Raw genomic sequence first — 25,762 nt, forward strand, 5'->3', positions numbered from 1 at the left:
TGGGTTGCTAGAGGGAAAGTCCAAATGAGTGGGGGGGGGGGGGGAATAAGGAGCCATAAACTTTTTCACTTCAGTCACTGGAGTCTGTCTTTCTCTTTCCAGGAAGACGCCGCTTGAGATGAATGTCCTTGTCCACTTGGAAACAAGCAGCTTCTTTTGCCTATCTAGTGCAGCCAAGAGAAGACCTACAGTATATTCTGAGAGCAGCAAACAGGAAATCTGCAAAAAGCTCCAATAGATGATTCTAGAGTCAGAACGTTTATTGAATTAAGCAGGGAAATGGCTAGCACAATGAAATCATCATGGTTACATCTCATTTAATGCAAGTAATATAACATTGCCCTGAATATCCACCTTTGAGGTTGGTACTACAGAACACATTTCTAGAAAATGGACTCTAAATAGAAATTTGAGCAGCTCGAGATAGGTGGACCTTCCTAGAATTGAGAAATTGCAAGACTTTGTATTATATAGTGCTGTGCTAAAATTTTGTTCTACATTCTTTAATTTCCAACTCTTCTCATTATTTTCCATTGTTTCTTTCAAAGGAGAAAAACTTTTCAGTGACATTCCTATAGGTAGTGTGTGAGGATGTTTAATCTATCCTCATTATGAAGTGGCTGAGTAACATATGTCTTTCCTTCATTGTACAGTCACCTTTCCAGCCTCACTGGCTTCCCACCCTTCCATTCAAATGCAAGGAAAGAATCACGGAGGCATTTTTGCCATAGAGCTTTTCTGGATTGAGATGCAGAAGCTATCAGGGAAGCTGCAGTCATGGTGAGAAATGCTATAGCACTTTATGGTTTCTCATACTAATAAAATAAATGGAAAGAACCCCCCCCCCCAAAAAAGTTTACAGATATTAAAAAGGCAATAAAGCAAAATTACATTTTAAAACTTCAGCAACAAAATGATAACAATTAATGTCTCTTCATGAGAAAAATACAATGCACGTAGGTGCCTGTGGCTCTCCAATGAGTCTCCAAAGTTCTTCTGGAAAAGCCATGGCTTCTGGAATGCCATGGAGGTGGGGGCTGTCCGCACCTCAGGGACAAGCTGTTCCATAGGAGGGGAGCTGCCACTGAGAACATTTGAAGTTAGGCCTTCTCCCACCACAGCCCTGGTAGTTGGGGACTCTTAGTAGGTCAGCTGGGAAAAGAGTCTCTTAGATATCCAGGCTATGAATCATATAGGACTTTAAAGGTAGAGACCATCACCTTTAATTGCACCCAGAAATGCACTGCCAGCCTGTGCAGCTCCAGCAGCAGTGGTGTAATATAACAGTATTGAGACTGGCCAGTGAGCATGCAGGCTGCTGCGTTCTGGATCAACTGAAGCTTCCAGATGGTCTTCAAGGGTAGCTCCATGTAGAACAAATTACTGTAATCTAATCAGGAGATGACAGGGGCATAAGTAACTGTCCTCTGAGTGTATCCAGAGTGCCAGATTTGGGAAGATCAGATTCATCATTAGCTAAAGAGGAGGAAAACTAGGAAAAGAGTCTGTTTCAATTCTCTTTGATCATATCTTTATTTCATAATAAAATATGCACACAGTTTAACAACTAAAAGATCCCACAAAGATTTGCTAGTAGGCAGGAGACACCAAAAGAAGCTTCATGTCTTTGGTTGTGGATTTTACACTTGAGCATGTCAGACATGCATGCCAAGGTCTTTTTAGTAGGAGAATTTTTTTAAAAAATTCCCCATACATTGTAGCATAAAGTAAATATGTTAATAGCCATTTTATTATTTGGCCTGGTTTCATTAGCAGATGCTGTTATTGCTGTATTTTATGTCATTGATGACGTTTCTAATTCTAAATAATTCCATACCGGATAATGGAAGAAAAGACTTTTCCTACCAATTGTCCATTGACTCATTTGTTCCCAAAGGTGAAATAAAAGGTGAATATAAGTTCAGGCAATTCCTATTCAGTTGCTCTTCTGTTCCAAGTTAGAGACCACAAAGTTGTTCTTGATTTTTAAAGGATGGAATTCTCAAGAAAATTGCCCTGTCTACTAAAGTAAAACATTTCACATGTTATTTGTTTGTTATTTTATTATCTTACATCACTTTGATTGCTAACCAGTAGAAGGTTCAGCTCAAGAACATTAAGTTAGAAAAATATATGGGAATGTTTGGAGAAGTCAGTTTAATAAATTTACAGGTGTAAACAATACATTAATTTTTCAAAATCCTTAAGAATCTCTAAACATTTCTTTGTCTTTTTTAATGGGAAAAAAATCTATTATATCAAGGCTCAAGTAAATAGGCCACCTATTATTGATCAAAATACTTATGCAGGATCTCCCAATTCTACTTCACCTGTCTGGTGCCCATCAATACCCTTCTTCATTAATGTAACATATCAGATCTTATGGGTAATTATTGTGAAGGCTCTATTTGTTCTTCCAATTTTTCTTCCTCTTCCGGTAGTGCATCATGATTGTGCAAGCGATATTTTGGGCTTAAAAGAGCATTGCCTTTATCTGTAATGAGTGCAATGAAATTAAATGCACTTTGAAAATGTTTTCAAAAGAGTAGGGTTAAACTGCAGCCAAGGGTACACAGTGAACACTGGCACATTTTCTCCATTACAAAAACAAGTCTCAAAAGTCACCGGCTTGATTCTCCCTCTCTTCCTTTCCTCACAAGTGAGAGGAGACAGAACAAGCCACAGCTCTCTCTCTCTGTTAAATCAACTGGTTTGCTCTTGCAATGATTCCCCCTGTTAAACAAACCAGTTCACAGAGATTGGACATAAAGCAGAGCTGTGTTTTATTCAAAAGCAAAACCAGAAATTTCAGTCACACATCTGAAGAAAAAGAAGAGGGATGGGGAACATACAGGAGGTTGCACCTTACATAGAGTCATTCTCATAAATGGCATCTGTGATTTCTGAATAAAACCATTACATTCTCTGGCTACCAAAGGCCAATTACTTTTGCGTGGCCTTATTTACCATAGGATAGCCAAGAGCACACAATAATCCGCCAATCTGGAATTGTATTAATTGAAGTTAGTAGGCTAATATTCAGGACTTCAGAGGGTGCATATGGAGAACATTTCCTTTAGGCTTTCAAGTAAAGGTTTTCATATGAGGGGAAATAATATTTTGGTTTCACAAAATTTTGTTTTTGCTGATAATGTATTCTGCTCACTTGGCTCTCATTACACATGTGATATATTAGGTGCCTTCACAGCTCCCTGCTTTAGCATGTGCTGGCTTTCACATGTTTTTCCTGATGCTTTTTTTTTTTTAATTCTTAGAACTGTGTCATTTTAACTAAGCTCTAAAACAGAATATGTGAAAAAATATATAATGCTACTGCATAGCGTTGCAATGCTTCTTATTTAGACAGGGATTTTCATTTTATATAATAACAGCTGCATGGAACAATTTAATGCCATACTATTAATAAGAGGAAGCATATTGTCAGTTATGCATAATATTCATACCAGTCACCAGCAGTGACTTAGAATGTGGGAAATGGGATCACTAAAATACATGGAATGGTTTGCAAGCCTTTTATTAAGAGGAGTTTACCACCTGTCAAATCCTCATCTTGGCTCAGGTCAGTTGCTCTGTTTTGCACAATATATGGTATGAATGAAATAACAGAAAACAGCATGGGAATATCCTTAAATAATCTTATATCAAAACATTTTACAGCATTATATTGCTCATATAATCTCTAAATAGAATATAGTTCATATTATCAATTATCAGGCTACTTTTCATCATGAGAGAGGAGAGGAATCTTAGGGCTTTGCTACATGTGGCATTTGCCATTATTCTCAACAGATCCAAGTAACTGAATTTCCATCTCTTATGTGGTATCGGAAACCCTGAGAAAACAGCATCCATGCTGCTGGGTGTAAGACAAGCCCATCGCATTGCTGAGCAGTTCCCCTCATCCCACCTCTCAGCTCCTCCCCTCCCTGCTGAAGATAAGATGCCACGGTGCCTTGAGACAATTTCATGGAACTTTTTTAGATGACCAGAGAACAGCTTTCTGGGGTGGGGTAGAGGCACAAAAGCATGGCAAAGCCAGAATGAAGGTGCAGAGGCAGAGGGCTGGTAAAGTTCTGTGCCCCCTGTCTGGTCAACTGGAGGGAATGTTAGCTCAGACACTGTGAAAGCAACAGTGAAGACATGACACTGAAAATGCCACTGAGGATTTGAGGCTATGTGGAAGTGCCTTTAGAGCACCATTATGAATTGACTTGATTTTACATACAGAAAAGTGATATAGAACTAAAACTGGAACCTTGATTCTATCTTACAAAACAAAATTTTGAGTTGGAAAGAGAACTAGCATTTTCGTGTGTGTGTGTGTATATATATATATATATATAAATTACAGATGGTATTCAGTTTCTGAATTCTTGTGGCTATCACCTTTTTTATTTTTAATAACACCAACTTACTTCATTTCACATTGTTCTGCTAGGTGGTTGTGTTTGTTCCTAAATCAGAGGCATAATACTCTTTTCATCAACAGAATGCAACACTCCATTTTTGTGGCTTGCTTGTAATCAATATGTCTCTTTCAGTTAATTGCTTTTACACACCACAGTATTTATTTACCCCTTATAGAAATGTCCATCTTTTACAAAAATTTCCACTGAAGTCAATGCAGTTGTCCATTCACAGTGGCAGATGTAAAGATGAGAACTGGAATTTTGTTTTCATTGCAGAAAGACTACTGAGAGCACTCATATTTTATTACAGTTTCTTTCAAGTTGAACTCAACTCATAACTTCATGGAGAGACTGATGAAGCTTTCTTGGCAACAGTATGGAAATGGTTGCCATTGCCTTCTTCAGGGATTTTTCATTTTAAATTTCTCAGTCTACCCTACAGCACTGACATTCTCTGGAGACTTCCATCGAGTTCTAACCAGGCCCTGACCCTGTTTAGTTTAAGAGCAAAGACCAGGTTTGTTAAGTGCTCCCAGCCTGCCGACACAGACATCCATACTTCTATAAAATGTGTTCAAGTTGTAACATGTACCACTGTGTGCTTTCATTCCAATTTATAGAAAGAGAATTATACACTGTTAATTAAGATTAGAATGAAAATATAAATTCATGTTTTCATATTTGCCTAACATAAAAGTATGTTTTTTCTATATACAAAATTAACCATCATATACATTAAAAAAATTCCTCAGCTTGCAAAGTGATTATCCTGCTCAAAAAGTGACATCACACAAAACAGGCACTATATAAGAGAAATATTTGCAAAAATCATGTACATTAGACAGACTTCAACCTAAAATGTATTTGTTGGAGAACTGTGCATCAAACTATATACAACTGTTGTTGCAACTTTTAAACATTCTCAGGGTCAATGAAGTAGACTTGTCGTATTCTCCAAAAAGAGAAGTAGAGGGGAAAAAGCTAACTTGATAAATTCATGAAAAACAGAAAAACCAAAATGGTCAAATTCTTTCATTCCTAACAGGGAGTGAGATTAAAGTTTCATTGTTGTATCAAATATTTAAGTAAAAAATGTCTGTGTAAACTGGGAGCTGCTGTATGTGAAATACAGACAAATATAAGCATACTTTATTTTCAGCAATTTGACTCTGTGAGAAGTAAGACAAACAGGATTCACTATTCAAACTTAACTGACTGACCTCTTACCCGCCCACCCCTCCGCAAGTCATTTAGTTTACAATCATCACCAAATGCATATTCCTTCATCTCCTTCTGCTTGGCAGAAACTTCTAACTTTTTCCATATGAGTGCTATTTATTTAGCTTATTGACTTAACCAGCTGCTTCAGTTTATATATATATATATATATATATATATATATATATATATATATAACCATCATATACATTAAAAAAATTCCTCAGCTTGCAAAGTGATTATCCTGCTCAAAAAGTGACATCACACAAAACCTTCCTTTAAAGTTAGGAAGGAGAGGAAGGTTCTCTCTGCTTTGCAGAAAACACAAAACACTCTTTGTCGAAAACGCTAGCGTGCATTACACTGCACAGCCACAGAAATGTGCATCTGAAAAGGAAAGAAAAGTGAGTTATTCTTAGAAGGGATTTCTGTAGGATGATGTTTTAAACATGGAATTATTATCCATTGTAGGGAAAAATAAATAACAGATAGGCTACTATTGCATCACAGGCCACATTTGTTTGAGGAAAATATAAGAGTTGTAGAAAGAACCACAAATTATATACTAGATTGATGGCTGGTCATATTCCATAATAATTTTGGAATGTAGCTTCCCAGAAAACTCCACATATATAACTTTAAAAAATTATCCCATAAGAATTCCAGTTGTATGCACACATAATGCACTGAGATAGAGGCAGCCCTTATCCAAAAACAGACCAATGTATTGGAAGGTCCAAAAATGCTTTATCAGTTTATTACAGATCAACCTGGAGACCATCTAACAGGTTTCAAATGTGGGGTCTATGATGGAAGCTGATTATTGAGAAATAGCTTTAGATGACTCAAATAGTAACCCAAACCACACAATAGAAAGAATTAAATCACAGAGCAAATGTCAGAGTAAGTTACCATATTGATCAGGACACTTAAATACAGCACAATGAGAGAGACAATGCCTTCATAGATAGTTATGGTTATAAGAAACACCAGAGTAGAGGGTTCCCATGCTCAAAAGAGAAAGAACTGTGTTTTCACAGGGTAAAATTATTTTAAAGGGCTTCCCAAGTCCTGTATCAATAAAAGTTAGCATGTATTCACAATAGAAGTTTGACCAAATTTAAGCAAGAATGGGTTCCACATATATTATATATTATGCAGCAAGACAAACTTAAGCATTTAGAGTATGGTTTCCAAGGGGAAAAACAACCAGTCAGAGAACTGAAATAAGAAATATATGAAAACTTTAAATGTTTATAAATACTGTATATCAGTCTGAGTAGAAAAAGGGGAAGTTAGAAACTAAATATTTACCTTTAATATTTTTAGTAGTTTTTCTTCTTTTTTCTGAATACCTTATATGACAATATTTAAAATACCTAATACCTGCCAATTATTTGTTTCTTGCTTCTTTAATCTCATTTTGTCTAGAGGCCAAACTACCTAAGAAAATTGAGAGAGCCACGATAGGACATTATTTTGATTTTTACCTGTGTTTTCAAAGCAGAGCAAGTGGTAACTTTGATCAGAATGGGAAGTTTACACTAGAAAAGTGATGCAAAGAAAAAAGGTCAAATCCTCTTGTTTCAGCACAAGGCTGCAATTAGTAATGTGCCTGCCAGCAGTAAAAGCAGAACTCTCACGAGTTGGATGTCTCTTATTTTATGTAGTTTGATCCTAAATGAAACCACATCCCTCTAGGTTTCCTTTTATAATTTGCTGTTCTGAATATTCTATGAACTGAATCTTCCTCTTTTGCCAAGATCTTTCCTAAATTACCTAAATTAAATTAGAATGGTTAGTTTGGGAGGATAAATCTATAGCCATAAATACACATATATTATTTACACCTATAAGTAGTTTTGCATCTAATTTGAAGATAGGGGTCATTAAAACAATGGTTATAATCAGCTTGTCACATTGCCCTCTATGTTTAGAGATATCATGCTGTATCCATGCTAGTGGTAAGCAGAAAATGATACAAAACATCAGAAATTTGTCCAGTTATTTTGACATAACATATAAACTGACAATATTTTTTTCTAAGGCAATGTAACATTAGATGAAACTTTTGTAACCTGGTACCATCTGGAGGCACTGAAAGACAATTGAGCCCACTTGGTCAGCAGCCATGCTGGTTAGGAATTCAACACATCTGCAGAGGACTAGCTTACATTAGATGGACTTGGTTAAGCTAAATGGAATACTTTATCAAGCTGTATAATTTCTGTTCCTTATAATAATTGGGCTTTCAAGTGAGCCACATGTCAAATGAGAGTGGATTTGCTGCAGGAACAGCAGGAACATGAACCCCCAGTTGTAAACTGAAGTTGAGAATGTGTAAATTTATCTCTTCATCTGCTGTTTTTAAGAACTAGCCCTCAATCTTAGAGTTAGTAGTGTTTGAACTACATGCATTTATTAACCAGCAATATACTGATTGGCAATGTTCCACAAATAAATTGGCATAATACCATTAAAGCATGAAAAAGAGAATATAAAAAATAAAATGACTAGTAAAAACCTGCTTTTACTGAGGGAAAAAAGTGAATGCAACTAAATTGAACAGAAATGTCTCACAAAACATTTCCAGCTAAGTAGTCTGCTGTTAAAAAGACCCAACGCTTCCTAGTTAGTTTTAGCTGTAAATTTGAGGAACTAATGATAAATTAATGGGTCATGTATCAAACCTGACATAATGAAGCAATAACAAAATTAAAAGGCCAAATAGAACAGTTAGAGGGCAAAGATGCCATCTTGTGGTAGAACAGAATACACAACAGACAAATATGAAATGGCTGCTGTAGTGACCATTAACAATAAAGTCTGATATGCTCCCAACCAGTCACTCTAACGTCATAATCCTCCTTCCTGTTCCAGAACATGAATCCATATGCTCAAAATCTGTGTTTCCAGAAGCTTGCCAGAGGAGCAGTTTTCTCCTGCCTAACAGTCTTTGGATATGTGTCAGAATCCTCGCAATCAATTAGCCAACTTGCTAGGTTGCTTGCTTCCTTTCTGCCATTGTAGATGCGGGGGGGTGAGGGTGCCAGGTTGGGAAGGAGCCGTTAGAAGCAGATGGGCTGTTATCGGGTTCTCAGGAATGCTCAAGGTCGTTCCAACGGGCGAAGGAGAAGACGACTGGGAAAGCTGGCGGGGGGGCGGGGCGCGCACTGAGAAAGGGGTAAAAGTAACTTTTTGGCACGCGCGGGCTTAGTCTTAGCAATTCTTGGGACCTGTACACTATCTCTCAATAAATGAACTTTTCTTTGAATCTACATCGGTTTCACGGAAAGTTTCTTTCATTGGGAGTTGAAGGTGACAGTTCGTTACAATATGCTAGAATTATAACCTGCAAAAATCCGTGTTGTGCAGGGAGAGGCTTTAATTATACTACCACCTTCAGGCTGCAATCCCATAAGCATTTATCTTGAAGAAAGTTCTGCTAAACTTAAGACATTTGAAATGTTAAGGACATAAACAGTACAGGCCAAAAATTTATGCATATAAGGATTAATTACATGCATTCTGAAAATCCACAAGCAGGATTTGACAGCCTTACCATATGGAGATGGCAAAACTCATTTCATACTGAGACTAATATTCATATAAGGGAACCCAAATTTGGGAAGACATAAGCTTTCAGACAATACATTTCTGTATTATTACTGTAATAATTAAAGTGGCTAGGTTTTGAGGATGGCATCGCTGAAATGCAGTCCATAGACTTACATTAGGATTTGGGCTTGAATTTCTTAAATTATCATCATGTTTTTAAATTTTCATCTACAGTAATGAGGGAGGGAGGGAGAGAGAGAGAGAGAACATTTTTTAAATCCAGGAGTTACTAAACCTATTTTAGCCTATATAGTTTTTATGCATATTGAAATCCTATGCACCCTTATTTGGGAATAAAACCCTTAGCGTACAGAGCTTCCTTTGAAGAAAACAGCCACAAGATTGGACAGCAAAGCATCTAGCAGCATAACTACATCCAGTGTAGTGTGTAGTTCTCCTCTTCCCTCAGATCTGTCATGCATATTGGCCACACAAGCCTCAGTATTCAACCTAAGGGATTCTGCCCCTGAACCGCCATTCCCTCCTACAAATTCATGTTAGTTGCTCCCTTGCACCAAGAAAGCCCAGGCAGCAACTTAGTATACACTCCTTGGTTTTTGTCTGTTTTTTGTGATAAGCTTTTTTGTGTTGTCTAGGAACAGTTCTCTTACCGCATTGTTTTCATCTCATCCTTTGATTAACTATTTTTCTTTTTATCGCTATTTTTTTCTAACTAGTATTTATAGTGTTTAAAGTATTGTTATTGGGATTTTTCTTGGATATTTCTTAAATTACTGCTAACATATTTTGTGCAAATGTTTTCCCTCAGTTGCTTAATATGAATGTCATATTATGGAATGTCCCATAAATATCTTCCATAAATATTTGCCGAGACTGCATTGTTCTGAAACTAGAAATACTGTATCCTAATTTCCAGACCGTCATAAAAGAGAATCCAAAGTATTTATGACAAAGAACATCAGTGAAACAGTTATTGTTCCTACTTTCCTGTCATCTCATGTTTTGCAGATTTTAAAGCCTGCAATGTCTTCCTTTGGAAAGGGTCATTGTGAATTACCAATATTTTTGTATGATAATTTATGCTTCCAACAAATATAAAATACCTGTACTATTTTGAATTGATTGTAGCTCACGCTTTGTCTTAGCTTAACAGGAAAAGCACAACAGATCTGAAAGCAGTGGACACTAAGTTGAATAAATGGTGTATCACAAAGTCTGTTGTTTGGTCTTGATTTCTTGCAGAGGTAGACACCGTTTGAGAGGGTAAGACCCCAAGTCTCAATTTTACCATATTTTACAAAATATGGCTGGTCCTTTTTGCAGTTTTGGTAGCAAAGTAAAGATAAGAATGGAAACAAGAGTCCTCCGGAAGTCAAATCATTTTGATTCCCATCAGTGCACCCATCCAACACTTAATTAAACAGCCTAAAATTGCAGCATGAATTTTTGATACCAGCATGCTTTGGAGCAATTGTGTGTTTGTGGGGTATTTTAAGAACAGGAATGGATATGGTTTGCCTTCTGGAGTCCACTTGTCACCATTCCCATTCTTAATCAGGAGGGGGGCAGAATGAAAGAAGTGTGCAGCTGAAAAATCAGCCATTTTGCCACTAAATGTTGAAAGTGTAATCTCATTATACAGGTTGCCCACAATCAATTCAAGGTTTCATGCAAACATTGTATTTTTATAACCTACAGTTTATGGTTTAAGCTAGCAAACTGTGATTTACAGCATTCAATGAGCCATAGTTAAGCAAATGATAACTGTTTTATGCGAGCACAAAGTGAGCAGAACCATCTAGTAAGAAGCACTTTTTAAATTGCCTAATCCCATAGTAAAGGGCTTTACAGGTAAGAAACATGCCATTCACTAGGTTCATGCACTGAGCTAAGACATAATGTGGTTTGTTTTCAGTTTAGTACCTGGTATGAACCCAGCCAACTGAGATTTGATAAACCCATGACTTAGAATAATGAACCCAGCCTTTTAATTTATTCAGAAATAAACTAGAAACGAGTTCAGATGAAGTGGATTTGAAGCAATATAACTAGAAGAACAATGTTCAGTTTGGTTAATTGCCATTTGGGTCAATTTATATTCCTGAATACAATAATAATAATTCAATTAACATTATTTCCTTGGGTCCAAACCTAAAAAAATCACAAGTCTTTCATTATATATTATCTTATATGGACTATGGTATCTTATTAGTTGAATACAATTGTGAAGTAGCATTGTAAATAGTATGAATATTTAATGAACAAATCCAATCACATTTAAAATATACAAACTATAAAATGTTAAATCAAATTAAATCAAATATGTATTATGGCCATAAGACTAGCAATCAGAATTTTTTTTTAAAAAAAGCAAAAATTGAGATGTAAAAAGAAAATTAATACAAATCAAATCAAATCGCTTTATTACAGCCATAAGGCCAGAAAATAGCAATATAAAACTTAAAAAGTAAGGGAATATAAACACACATACACACACACACACACACATATATATATAAACTACCAAGTAGTATGTATAAATATAAGATAAATGACATAGAATAAGTATGAAATATAGAACATAAAAGTACAGGGATAAAAGTACAATGATAATAAATAATATAAAATACAAGTAAGTAAATCAATCAAAATCTTCAACTACAGGACAAATAGCACACATAGAGGCACAAAACTGGGCTACCTGGGAGGATATATTTGGGTTCTTATCAGATAGGGGGAGTGACAAATAGAAGTTGTGCTCTCTGCCTGGAAATGTTTTCAGGATGGAGCGGATGAGAGTCATCCTAGAGTCCTATAAAGGGAACAACGGAGGAGCATATGGGTCAAAGACACTATTGAGCCATCCCCATGTGGGCATAGGCACTGGTGCACTGGAGTATTCTTATAGTGTGCAGAGGATTGGTGAGAGCAGTGCATCTAGCCTGGCTAAGATAAAAGCCCTACGAAATTTCAATATTGTGATAGATGATAAATAGGCGGCTGGTGCAAACCCTTTTGGAAGAATTTCCCCAAATTATAGGAATAGACACTAGGCTTAGATTAGATTGAAGACCCGTGTCCCAGATTCATTGCTTGTGAGTGCATCTGGCATTTGCAAAGCCTAAAGAGCAGAGGCTCTCCATTGAAAAACCCAACAAATGGATTTTATCAATAGCTTTTTAAGCCACATTGATTTAAAGTGGTCCCTAAGGACCAAAAGGACCAGACCTATAGAGAAGAAAATTAACTTTAATCAAAAGTTGACAAGTAAAAACCAAGATCTAGCCTCCACAGAAACCAAACCCATCTCCAAATGTAAAATGGCATTTTTAATACATTTTGTGAAAAATGGCTCTAATAAACTTAGTTCAAAATATTGAAATTGGTGAGGGTGCAGATTTGAGTAAGGTAGAGAAGCTAAGGGACAGTCTTGTCCAAGAACATCTTACAGACTACAATGAGTTTTGAATGAAAAAAATCTCCGAATATTTAAGTATTTATTTAAATTTATTGGCCACCCAAATCCAGTGGACTCTGGGTGGCATACAAAACTAGGGAAAACATAAAAACAGCTAAAAACATTGAATAGCTATGGAGCTATGCTGAGCACCAGTAGCCTGATAGGAAAAATATGCATTCTAAGGTAGAGAGGTATGAAACAGCACTCCAAGGTATTTATGCTCAATTGGAGTCCCATTAATTTACCATTTATGAATTTTATGATGGTGTCAAGCAAATACTAGAACACTGGTTTTCTGTTAATTAATAAATTATATTAATATAAATTATATTAATAAATTAATAATGCAAACAGGGAGCCTGGGCACAAATAGAGTATTTTTCAGCCAGATGATGGCTAGACCGACAATGGTCCAAGGTTGATCTTTCCTTTCTTATTACAAATTTTCCAGACCCAAGGGAGGCGGATAGTACATATATAAATGCAGAATTGGACATCCTGACAGGATATATCCAATGGTCAGACACGAGAATCTATATCTAAACAAAGTGGTGTTTTTAATGCATTTTGAGACTGCAAGAATAGCACTTGGGAACTTAGATTGAATAGCTTCAAGGACATCAACATTTTTAAAAGAGACTCGGATACCATAGAGTAGCTGGGAGATGGCCTTGGTTATGAAGACCTTACAAACTGCAAAGATAAAATGGGCTCCTTTCAAGTGGAAAAATCTCAGGACAGCTAAGGAGCTATGTTGACCAACACTTGCCAGGTGTAAAAATGTTTTATCCAGGACAGTGAGCCTGGAACTGTACTTCTGAGTATTTATAAGCATGTATCTAATTGATGGCTTTCCCATTGGTTTGCCAATTATGAATTTTATAATTTTACACAAAAAGTATAAGCTTAGTTTGTTAATCAACAATTATTCCTCTGAACAAAAAGAGGCTGAAGCCTGAACATGCCATCCTGTTTGGAAATTAAGAAAAGCAGACAGCAGAATGGACTTCATAATAAAGTGTCAATCCAATTCTCTCAGAATAGCTGTTGCAGTTATTTTGTCATCTATTTATCTGTGCAGGATATCTGAATACACTCCAGGGTCCTCCTAACAAGCCTTTTACAATGATTTCTCTTTATGGTGGAAACAAGTAGCAAACTCTTTTATAACCTTTCAAAAGTAACAGGGCTGTTATTATAGCACATTAGAAAAAAAAAACAGAAAAATATTCACCCCATGGGGTATTATCACTCCTGTGTAAATTTTTAAAAGCTTTCAGCACAGACAGTACAAGCAAAGTACATTCTAACACTTGGCACAGATTTAGTTAATCTCCAGTGCAAAAGGGCAAAAAAACACACCCGCCCTCCAAAAGTCTGTGCTATTAATCCACGAAAACCACAATTAAAATCAGTAAGTTTTCATGCATGCATCAAGGTTATCCTTGATGAATTCTGTCCACACATCTTGGAATTTAGATTAATATATTTAAAAATGCACTTATGTCCCTTTCTGTATTTATTTTTAAACTGAATTGATATATTCCAATCATTAGGTTTATAGAACAATCCAGTACACGCTAATGATTAAGACTTACCCAGTGCAGTGAGGCTTATTCCCATGGAGCCATTTCTAATTTAACAGGTGGAACAAGAATGGGAAGCATGCCGCAATTCCAAACCCCTGCCAGTAACAGGCTTATAAGGTACCAAGCTTTTGTTGCTTTTATAAAATGTATTATATAAGCTATCACCTTATATGGTTCATAGAGACACTATTTAGGCTCCCCCTAACAATGATGATGACAACGATTAGGGATATTAGCCTAATTAAAATTTCATGTTTTTAAATAACAAACAACACCCTCACAATGCATTTTTTAATACTGATCCAGATCAGCACTGTGGGAAAGAAAATGCTTGAAGAGTACAGGACAGTTTCATCTCTGTTGATATTTCGAAGAACAGTTAAATCCTGACTTTTCTATAGAATTTGGAGATAAAATTTGTGTGAATTTACCTGTTCTGGAAGTATTAAGTGGATTGTTTATTACTGTATGATATTCTATGGTTTTAAACCTTATTACGGTTAGCTACTTAGTCTTTGTACTGAAACAGTGAAGCAGTGTAAAACCTCTTGTCAATATACAGATTTTCTGTTTTATTCAACCTATCCCATTCTATCTATACAAATAGAAATAACTGATATCTGAATGTCCATGTATAATACACATACACACATAAATACCTTATGTATCAAATTATAGCTTGATGAATAGTGGTTGTTTTTTCCATTTTTAAAGAAGAAAAAATAAGGACAAATCAGCATGATGTGTTCTATTTAGATGAACAAAATGTGCTACAACATAATGAGAGATCTATGATGACTAATCCCACCTAGATTTATTTGGAACATAAAAAGCATTTTAATGTGGCAAACTACATGTAGCTTCTATTCAACAGAATAAAGTAATGAATAAGCACAAAGACTTACAATAAAGCTTTACTAAATTTTAAATTCCAGTTCAACTATAATTTCTTATTTGTACTGAAACATTTACATCACTGTATTCAAGTATCTTAATTTTTAAACAACATTCTTGATATTAGAAAACAATTCTTCCTAAATACAATGACAAACCTTTACATTGTATAATGTTTGCTACTTTATTTTCTAAAATATCTAGTATAGTCAATTTATTTCTATTCTTTCTTTTAGCTTAAGAATTTCTTGCCATATTAGTTTGAATTACTGGAACAGTTACTTATTCTTGAATATTTCAAAGTACGGTACAAAAAATTCATTTGAACAACACAAGCTAAGAAATATGTATGGATGTGGCCTCAGCCAGTATATTACACACACTGTATCAGTATCTCTAACTAGCAGAGAATTAAATGGCTGCTATAATACATAGAAGATTCAAGTGTAATGCCCTGAATCTTTTTGGTATCCAAAGCCATCATCTTCTCCACAAAAGATTAAATACATTCCAACTTAAGCTGCCAAGCCAAAGTCAGAAATTGTATGTGATATATAAAACAACAGAAAGGACAAAAATACAGACAAGATTATTGGAATTTCAGTTATTTACAATGTCTGAGATTACAAATATCATAAAAACACCCACGTGTATATTTACAAGATTTCCTAGAAATTTCTTCAACTCCACAGAGATGTTTTTTCATTTCTCGGGTGCCTGTATTCTTAACCAGAAGACTGAGTAAAGTTTTATAATTTGCAACTGGACTCTTGTTGTAATCTCACAATTTTACAAGAGTAAATAATACAATTATGCAACAATATTAATGTTAGCAATAATCATATTTTTTCAGCCAATATTGTGAAGAGATGCAAAACTTGATTCCACTACAGATAACCGTTGTTCCAATGTTTTTAGTATTGTTTCTGCCTGTTAAATAAATTTTTAAAAAATTAATTTAATATATTTAAATTATACTCTTCTACTTCATCAGTACAATCAGAGGATAGCCAGAGTGTATACTATCTTTCACTCCCATATCTTATAACTGATACAATAGGGATATTCTGTTTGGAACTACATGATACATTGGTCTCAAACCAGCATTATGCAAAGAGCTTGAGCAGTTGCACGAATAGATAAAACTAGTGCTAAAAATATGTTTAATCAGAGAAACAATTATATTCTCATACAAAAGTACACAGGAAGAAACAAAGAAATATATGTCTTTTCTACCCAAATTTTCCCTTAGCTGCTACTGACATAATGATTTTACTTCTGTATGAATAGAAGATTTTAAGAAGGAATTAATCCTAATAAATCTAAATAAATAATATGAAAGGCAAAATATGAATACAGAATAATTATCTTACCCTTCCTAATGATTCTTCTAAACTAGCTCGACTTTCAAGCGTGAGAGGTTCCTCATCAATGTCAGCTTTCTGGTCTGATGACCCTAGGGTGTAACTTAGACATTTGTACAATTATAAGTAGCATAACAAGCATTTATGGGAAGAGTCATGTCTGCAGTACTTATTGCAGTAAAGTCAATCAATGGCAATAATGCACATACTGTTTATAAACCAGTTAGTTCCCTCCCAATATTTTACTAACTACTGACTAAGTATGTGCATAACTGACCTACGGAATTACAACCAGAAAACACAAGGCTAATTACATAAAGTTGGCATGTTGATATATTCTACATATATGACAAGTGAGAGAACCAACTTCAAATGAATTCCCAGTCCCACAATGAGTGCTCCTCTTCAAGGCTCAGGTCAGCTTAAAACAGAAGTATTGTAGGGGAAAGAGAAGAGAACAAACCTCATTTTTTAACTTCTGTAGTACTAATTATTACTAATAATACTAATGATTCTACTTATGAATTCAAAATATAAACAAATAATCAACTCAATCTCATTTTAAAAAGAATAGCCACAAGACCAACCTATGTAATATTCTGTTTTTTTCCTGTAGGTCACTAAGAATATTTGATTTTTGTTGGCCAGGTTTTTCTGTAAATACAGAGGAATGATTCCCATCCAAGTATGTAGATATTGTGGGAGAACAGTCATGTTAACCTATGGTGGCAAAAAAATCAGGAGAAGTGTAGTAGCATCTTTTCCAACTAACAAATTTTATTAGAATTTATTACAATTTTATTAAAAGGGATAAGATTTTGTGAGCTGCAGTTTAATGACATTAGTTGGAAAACGTGCTACTAGACTCATTTTAATCCAAGCAGGTAGAAATCATTTTCTCATTTGCAGATGGCTCTATTTTGTTCCCAGATTGACAAGATTTACGACCAAAAAATTCAAAATTAGAAGGAAAAACCATGGTGATTAGAATCTGGAAGTACCAAGTCTAAAATTAGAACTAACTAAACAACATATACACAATGTCAAAAAGTTTGAAGTACTAATATAAATATGTGATGAAGCACAGTAACTCTCATCTCTGGAACTTATGTCTATTTCAACTGACTTATTTTTTCAAAGAGAGATGGATATAAATATTTGAGGGGGGAAAGAGAAATGAATAAAATCTCTTAACTGTTGCTTGAAATCAAACAAAAATGAGGGCCACTTCTGATGTTTTCTTCTTCCACATAAAAAGTAGCAGCATAAAGAATAATGCTTCATACATTTAAAGAAAGAAACAAGTAATAAATAATATCCCATTAAACTTGAAACATTCCATTTGCCCTTCAACAAACAGTCTGTAATTGAGGAAGTTAAATCTTCAAAGTAACCAACCCTGCTTAGAGATTATAAGGAAAATGTGATTAACAAGCTCTATTGTAGGATGTCTTACCTTTCTAGGGAGTCTATGTTTAAGCAAAACAAATCTCGTTTATAGTCAAGATGTCTTGGGGTACATCTATAAATGTTTCCAAGGTTCATGTTGCAGCCAGAGCAAAACAAGGTTTCAAGCATGCTGTAAAGCAAAACATTGGACTTATTTTTAATAACATGCTTATGTTCTAATTTAGAATTTCCTGCACAAATGAAGCAAAAGTACAGAGATTTACAAGAGAAAGAGGTATAATCTCTACAGACTTTATCCTCATACATTTAAATGCTGAGTTAAAGGTTTGATCATCCACTTTTCCTTCCTCTTGCCTTTTGATTTTTCATTTTGTCTGATAAAGTGTTCAAAAAATGAAAAGTTTATGTACTATTTTGTGATCTTAAGTTGGTCTTACATAAATATTGCCATATTACCAGCTTGTTGGGTTCAGATAAATTAAACAGTAAGTAGGAAATCTAAATATAGTCACTGTTAACCTACAGGGGCATTTCAAGTGAAAACAAAGATTTGATGAAAAGTAATTAACTACACAAACATGAAGCTCAGCTACAGGTCAGTTCTAACTTTCATTCTGAAGTTCTTATCACAACTTACCAGCCATATTCACCTGCCTGGCTTGAAAGTTTTTGCTCTTTGTCTACTGAGACATTGAGTGTAACACCTAAAATGTGAAAGATACAAATCAAAGTAGCAGGAACAAAACGTTCTCATAAGAAAACAGGCCACTTTAACAAACCAAAGAACACCGAAAGCAATGTCAAAATAGTATGATAGTTTTCTGCCTAACAAAGATAAGAAAGCTTTTGTTTTAGCAACTGAAACATTTATATACCATTCTGGGGGGATAAAAAGCACCATTCAATTGAACATGTAACATAGAAAACTAAAGTTGGGTTAAAAAAAATAATACGATGCAGTTCAAGAGTGTATGCAGCCTAAGCAACAGATAAAACAGCTATGCTGGAGATTAAATTTGTTGCAAAAGATCACTTCACAAATTCAGCAGCAGCAGCCTGCAATTTATCTTAGTTTTGGGATACCCCAACTCAAGTTCAACAACTGACAAACATTATCAGGTTCTGATAAAAAAAGAACCCTAAATAATGTTTTCTATGAAATCTCGTAGTCAAACCTGAGAAGGAGAGAAGAGTTTAGCCCAGAACAAAAAGGGCAGCTGCAGACAATGAGCACCACCACGTTACTTGTTAATACAGAAGCGCAACCCCAGAGACACGAATGGGGGGATTCTTTCGCCAGTGCCTCGACCACAGGCAGGCTGTGCGCGAGTCGAGGCGCGGAGCGCACGCGCGGGAAAGGAATTTCGAGCAAGAGCGCGCAGTGTTGCTAGGTAGCCGCGCGCGTTTCTTCCACTGACTCTTGAGCAGGATGCAGTTGGTATCCTCGTCGTTAGTCTCCCAGCTGAGCGTGTCTCCTACAGGCCGTTTACATCCGGCGCACAGGAACACCATGGGCAGGTCCTCTGCACCCGGCCCTTCCTGGTTACCAGGCCCTGGACTGTCAAGGGATGCTACCACCGACTGAGAGCTCTCTTCAACCGGGAGTGCCGCCATTTTTTTTCAAGCCACCGCGCCGAACTCCGCCTCTCTCGCCTCAATACCGGAAATAATGGGCGGCGCCTCTCTAGCACCCCAACAAGGTGTTTCTCTTTTTCTTTCCCAAGGACAGGAGGCAGAAGCAGTCACGGGGCTGGGGAGGGGTGGGAGGATTTGTACGCGTGCGCAGGAGGTCACGCGCCCCAGCAACACGGAAAGACCTCCGTTGGCGGTGGAAGTGCTTTGAACGCGAGGATTTAGGGCTGAGATTGCTAGTCTGCCACCGTGTTTCGTCTGAGGAGCAAGAAATATGGACTCCAGCTACATTTACTTCTGAATCGTGGCTTGCATTTAGGCTGTTCTATACTGTACTATAGTACAGTACTGTATTTTTTAAAAAGACTGCATAAATGTACAGAGGCTTGTGATAAAGCCTAAAAATGTATTATTGCATAAGGTTTTGTGAAGCACTGTTTATGAAATATGTACGGGAAATATTTTCTCTTTATCATTCTTTACTTCATTTTAGAACAGAAATTTTACTTAACCCATATCTGTGCCATATGAATATAATACCCTTGAGAGTTTCTAACAGCAGATGCCTCTTAGACAGCTGCCCTTAAGTGTAATTTTGTTATCTATTGACAATAGGTTCTGTGGGATACTCACTTCACTTGCTGCGTGCGTTGGTTGCTCTATGTGTTTGGCTTGAATAAAAGGATTTTTTACAATCTGGTGACTTTATAGTGAACCCTCGCTTTGAGATAGAGTTATGGGGACCCTGTTGGGCCAGCAAATGCTGCTGCACTCTCAAATGTTTATACTTCTTTGGGGTGCAGGCAGATGAATCACCCAAACCCAAGATGAAGTTTTTAATAATAAATCCATTATGCAGTCCTTGTCCTCTCTTATCAAGTAATTTTCTTTCAGAAACTTGTTGGGAGAATGCACTTGACAAGCAGCATCTGATATTCTAAAATGAATTAAAATAGTTGTTTAAAAATCCTGGATGCAAGTTATTTATTGTTTGCATTAGATTACAAACAATAAATGAGAGGGAACTATGGCTAGTACTTAAAACAAGGGACGATCACAATCATTTTAGCACTTGACATCGTCATAGCAGAAATGAAGGTCAGCCTGAATAGTTCTGCTACCTCAACATATCTAAGGATCTGTCAAATGAAAATTTATTTACACAATTACAGCCTGTCTTTATGGTGACACAGTAATTTTGTGCTGGGTCTATTAGAGTCCTCAGCTACCTTGGCTGTACTACTGAAATGGCTAATGCAACAAATTATACTGTGCCTTATGAATATTATCTGGATTACTTTGATCTACCTCCAGTTGATGCAAGTAAGCTGAAAGCCAACAGATGTAAGTACTGCTGTTCTCTCCACTATGCAGAAATACTTTATTCTCCCTTAAATGATATAAATAAAAAGCCTTTCAGATATAAATATTTTATACAGGATAGGATAAATCTAGTTCAGGGAAACCTTAAATTCAATAGTTTAATCTCCTTCCCTGCCTTCATGGAGGCAGCATTCAGATTTTTGATGGCCAGTGTTACATTTGGAATACAAAGAACTGGAATCTCTGCATGTTTTATTTTTTTAAAATAAAAATGTAATTAATTTTAATGAAATTGGATCTAGAAATATGTTCTTCTAAAAGTAACTGAATACAGACCTACAACCTTAGTTATGTTTAAAGCAGACCTATTGAAATCAACATCTAACTTTTGCTACAGCTACCTTAATTCCCACTGATCTCAAGAAGTCTACCGTGAGCCAGACTAAGTGAGGATGATAGTTTCCATTCATAGTGGAAATGTTGCATACCACACTAAAGCTAACTAATCTCTTATTGAATAATTAAACAATAAAGGTCACATGTATTAAATGTATCTAAATATGCTGATTAAGCAGTATTTTTATATTCATTTGAAGAGTTCTAATTTATTTTTCAACAGATTCAATTGTCATAGCCTTTTGGATTGGGCTTGTTTCTTTTGTGGCATTTCTCTTCTTTATTTTGTTCCACATGTCTCGATCTGGTACAACATCCATGAAGTGAGTGAAGTGTTTTTTATTCTACAAATGGAAAAATGGCTAAGTTTGTATAGCTCTAGAAGAGTGGTACACACTGAAAAGACTGTGTGGCCTTAACTCTTACATCTGATTTAATAAACCACTGGATTTAAAGTATGGAACAATTGACTAAATATAGTCAGGAGAGTTCTTAATGATTTGCAAATTAGTTTTTCTGAAAGTATCTTTTTCAATACCCTAAGGATGGTAAAATCATTTTGATGCTTGGAGTATTTAAAGATACAAATAATATATAAATGGCATAAATTTATTTATTCATCACTTACTGCATTTAGTATCTTTGAATAATTGAAATGTGGCCAATAACCAAAGAGGTTTGGTGAGCCTCAAGAAGATACTGAAGGGTATCTACTGAATACTGCATACCTATCAGATTCCTATAAATCTCCCCATCCTCCCACCCCTGCAAATCTGGCAGGTTAGATCCAAATTTATTTATTCATTTCAATTTACTTTAGTTAAAACTAGTAAGTTCCATTGCTGATGGTGCGTTTTTTAATCTTGGCTCTAGCTTCTGTATTTATTTTATTTATGTCATTAGCCATTAGTGTTTTTTTACTTTAAAGATTACACCAATGGTTTACAAAACTTCTACAAATGGGTTTTTACATCAGTTTTTTGTGGGAAGAATGTCTGCATGTCTACTTGGAATTTATATATCTTATACATATATAAGTATCAGTTTGCAGAATACATTGATCTGACAACCTATCTCAGAAAATGAACAACAATTCCATACAGATAAATATTGTATTGCTGGTATTGACCAAATAAACATTACTAGTAGTAAATATTGTAGAGAAAGATAATGATTAAAAGCTGATTTAGCATTGAAAACATGCTACTTCAAATCCACGCTGTTATAAGGATCAGTGCGATTTGAGCCAATGAATTTATTACATGAACTTTTGGGTTGGTTATGAGTTATTACTGATCTCTATATTATCGATAATACTTTAAAGATAGTCAAACTTAATTTAGCAATTTTACTTGTTCCCAGGACTAGAGGAGCAAAGAAGATGTTTCCATGGAATTATTCAGAAACTATTCATCAAAATCTTGTAAACGACACTGTACGAACATCTGTAGATAATCAAGGAGAAGAAATTGAAGGGCTCTGTTCAAATAATAGGTTACCATGTCACAATATGAACAATTCAGTTTAAAATTTCCTCACAAGTGAAATATGAAGTCCACTATATATTTCAATATATTACAATGTGCTAGAAGGAGTACCTTCATAAAAAACATGTAATCGTTATTTTTTTAAAAATGACTTCGGCTTATTTGCTATAGAACAATCACTGTAATATCTAATACAAAAGTGTAGATTTACCAGAAAATAAATATGTAATCCATAATTTAATTCCTAAAAAAGTTATCAAATGTTTTATACATGGATGAAACAAAATCTCGTGCATATTATATATATAGATTAGTAGCTCAAAGTTATGCTTCAGAATCACTCAGGAAACTGCACAAAACCAGAATCAGATGCTCTACTGAAACATTACTAGACACATTTCATTATTTGTATTTTTTACACTATATACAATGATTGTTGTTAAAAAATGGCTGAATCTACCGATTGACTTTCATTCCTAATTGCAAATAAGAATGTAGTGACTGAACAATATTGAAGACGTTAAAAATTAGTCATGTCTAAGATCCAGTAGCACAAAATACAGTGGCTCTATATTATAAATTATTCACTTTATAAAATACAAAGATTTCATGCACAGATATATATATATCCATCCAACATTAAAGTCGCACATCCCTTTGTTTGTACAGAGTATATCATGTATTAGAAGCACCATTATTTTAAAAAAGTTAAAAACATTTTTTTCTTTTCTTCTGTTTCTGCAATGCAATATATACAACAGACTTAGCTATTCAGTTAGCCCTTGTGTTAACAGTGCTGGGCAAAGTTTTCCAATGACAGGTATAGTTCATTTTCTAAAAATTATTGGAAATATAATCATCAGGTTGGATCATTTTTTTATATTCGGTAGCAATGTTGCAAAGCTCAACAATATTGAAAAATAATTTCTAATAGAATGAAACAATTTATAAAAGTTTAATTTCCTTTCCATCCAACTTTATTATTATTAAAGCTTATATCCCCACAAAGTACACTGGACCAGCTTTGTACATGTTAACTGCTCCAAAGACACTTGACACTTCTAATTGGAAAATACACAGAATTCCTTCTCAGAAGAACAGCTAATTAAGCTGTAAGAGTGTACCTCAAAGTCCAAAATAACTTTTGTATTTCAAAAGTAAATCTGATGCAGAATTTAATTCAATTTGGAAACCATTTAAGGATTATAATTCTATATATGGGGTTTGTACCACATCCAAAATTTCAGTTTCTCTTAGCATACAGTGTTAATATTCTAAATTTCAGCAATCTGCTTGGATAGAAATTACTATAATTCTTTATGTTACTTTATGATTTATACTGTGCTGCTTCTTGCTGTTATTTATATATTACTTGGATTTTAACTACGACCTGCAGTTTTTCAAAACATGTAGGATACTCTGTTCTATAAAACTAATATTGAAAATGTTTACCTTAATAGATTTAGTTTTAGCCAACTCAGCATTGCTTGTAAATTCCTATGATTCACTTCATGGGGTTTTTTGTCCCCCCCCCTTTTTTTCTTTTGTTTTTTCTCAAAAATGTTTAACAAATATATAATAAAAGTAACATATTAATTCATAACATGTGATGAAGTCAGATTCATTATACTCTTACAGAAGATAAGCAAGCACTTTTGTAAAATAATTTGGCAGATAATTTCTTGTAGTATTTTGGATAACATAAATGCGTATGGCAGACTAGCCTGGTAACATGACAAATAAATATAACGCAAAGTATAATCCTGGCACTATTCTTGTCCTGTTTTCTTTCAACCTTTTCTAGATCCAGGTATGGGACTTGTATAAAGCCTGTGCATTGTGTATCTCTGGATTAAAGGAATTGTTTTTGTTAGTGTAGCTGAGAAATCACATTTAGCTGAAGCAAATAAAATATTTTTTTCTGTATGCAGTATTGTTCTGAAGTTTTATCTTACAATATGGACAAGGTTATAAGCTTTCTAAAACAGGATAGAATTCCAACATAAAATGAATGCTCAACAATAGTTGCAGTATTTACATATGAAATTATTATACAGTAATATGATTAACGAAACCTATTTCAAGCATTGGTTACTATTCTTATGAACAGTTCAGTAGCTTCAAAGAAGGGAAAACTTTTAATCTGGAGTGTGGATGTATGTATATTAGGGCTGTGCATGCTCCAAAAATAATTCAGAAAGAGACTGTCATGTCTTTTCTCAGGCTTCCACATGATGAACCTGATAGAAATATACTGGTTTTTAACAGATCACCTCATTAAAGCAGCTTCACCTTTTAATGTGATTCATTAAAAGAAGCCTGAAAAGAAATTGCATTTGCTTTAAAGTGGCACTGTTCCTGTACTCCTGCATATTCCAAAGCACCACTTCTAAACCATTTTCAAAGCATACACAACTCTAATGTATATCTTTATTTCACACAACAGTAAATATTATTCCATGCTATTTTACTGCAAAATTATTAACTTCAAGTTTTTTTCATTGTTTTTCAAGCACCCAGGCACTTTAAAACATAATATATAAAAATAGCATCTAAAACCAGCTTTGCCAAATTTTGAAAAAATATAAAAGTTTATTTGAAATCCAGCCTTACTTATACAATTGTACTACTGTTAATATGAAAATAAGCATTATATTTGAAACAATTCCTGTGGGCTTTTACACAATGGCTTTTAATTTTTAAAATTTCAAGGTAGAAATTGACGTTTAAGACTGAAAGGGAGAATGAAGATTTAAAAATGAGTATATGTCTTTGCAGAGAGAAACCATCGAGTCTTCAAATTCTGGCCTCTTTTTATCATTTCGTTTGGTATCTGTTGCTCCACATATCAGTTTAATGTGCGTAGTAAACATGTCTGGTTGCTTTGCTCCTAGCCAAATGTCTCCAATATAAATTGAAGTAAGGAAAATGCTTGCAGCTAGGAAAAAAGAAAATGATAGTTACACACAGGGGTATGCAC

General features: G+C 35.0%; 3 protein-coding genes across 4 annotated transcripts in view; 1 reads left to right on the forward strand and 2 right to left on the reverse strand.

The window, feature by feature from the left end:
- Window positions 1-5,824: 5,824 nt before the first annotated feature.
- MIS18A (MIS18 kinetochore protein A) lies at window positions 5,825-19,699 on the reverse strand. Of its 2 annotated transcripts, none has more exons than XM_088144624.1 (5): window positions 19,363-19,699; window positions 18,582-18,648; window positions 17,991-18,113; window positions 16,544-16,637; window positions 5,825-6,035 (listed from the first exon to the last, which is right to left on the reverse strand). In XM_088144624.1, exons 1-5 carry the CDS (start codon window positions 19,556-19,558, stop codon window positions 5,997-5,999), a joined length of 519 nt encoding a protein of 172 aa, XP_088000750.1. In that variant the 5' UTR covers window positions 19,559-19,699; the 3' UTR covers window positions 5,825-5,996. The 2 variants fall into 2 exon arrangements, with proteins under 2 accessions (XP_088000750.1, XP_007424575.1); XM_007424513.3 differs by lacking the exon at window positions 5,825-6,035 and adding an exon at window positions 15,294-16,100.
- A 90-nt stretch (window positions 19,700-19,789) lies between these two features.
- On the forward strand, window positions 19,790-22,823 carry MRAP (melanocortin 2 receptor accessory protein). Its single transcript, XM_088144625.1, has 3 exons — window positions 19,790-20,920; window positions 21,519-21,618; window positions 22,658-22,823. Exons 1-3 carry the CDS (start codon window positions 20,824-20,826, stop codon window positions 22,821-22,823), a joined length of 363 nt encoding a protein of 120 aa, XP_088000751.1. The 5' UTR covers window positions 19,790-20,823.
- Window positions 22,713-25,762, reverse strand: part of URB1 (URB1 ribosome biogenesis factor) — a 57,505-nt gene continuing 54,455 nt past the window's right edge. Inside the window, exon 39 of the mRNA XM_007424514.4 lies at window positions 22,713-25,720. Within this exon, the coding sequence (XP_007424576.1) occupies window positions 25,509-25,720 (212 nt within the window). The 3' untranslated portion in view covers window positions 22,713-25,508. The remainder of the gene's footprint in view (window positions 25,721-25,762) is intronic.

This window comes from Python bivittatus, unplaced genomic scaffold, assembly GCF_059951505.1.
Source record: "Python bivittatus isolate LINGU-HERP-01145 unplaced genomic scaffold, Pbiv_v1 ctg000350_np1212, whole genome shotgun sequence".
In the NCBI taxonomy this organism is placed as follows: Eukaryota; Metazoa; Chordata; class Lepidosauria; order Squamata; family Pythonidae; genus Python; species Python bivittatus.

What these genes read in the sequence shown, in the direction of transcription:
- MIS18A (XM_007424513.3), bottom strand. Translation starts at nt 19,558, where the DNA reads ATGGCGGCACTCCCGGTTGAAGAGAGCTCTCAGTCGGTGGTAGCATCC. An exon ending in AACATAGACTCCCTAGAAAG is followed by an intron (nt 16,638 to 17,990) that starts GTAAGACATCCT and finishes CAAATGTCTAAG; the next exon opens with TTACACCCTAGGGTCATCAG. An exon ending in TAGAAGAATCATTAGGAAGG is followed by an intron (nt 16,101 to 16,543) that starts GTAAGATAATTA and finishes TTTATTTAACAG; the next exon opens with GCAGAAACAATACTAAAAAC.
- MRAP (XM_088144625.1), top strand. Translation starts at nt 20,824, where the DNA reads ATGGCTAATGCAACAAATTATACTGTGCCTTATGAATATTATCTGGAT. An exon ending in TAAGCTGAAAGCCAACAGAT is followed by an intron (nt 20,921 to 21,518) that starts GTAAGTACTGCT and finishes ATTTTTCAACAG; the next exon opens with ATTCAATTGTCATAGCCTTT. An exon ending in TCTGGTACAACATCCATGAA is followed by an intron (nt 21,619 to 22,657) that starts GTGAGTGAAGTG and finishes ACTTGTTCCCAG; the next exon opens with GACTAGAGGAGCAAAGAAGA.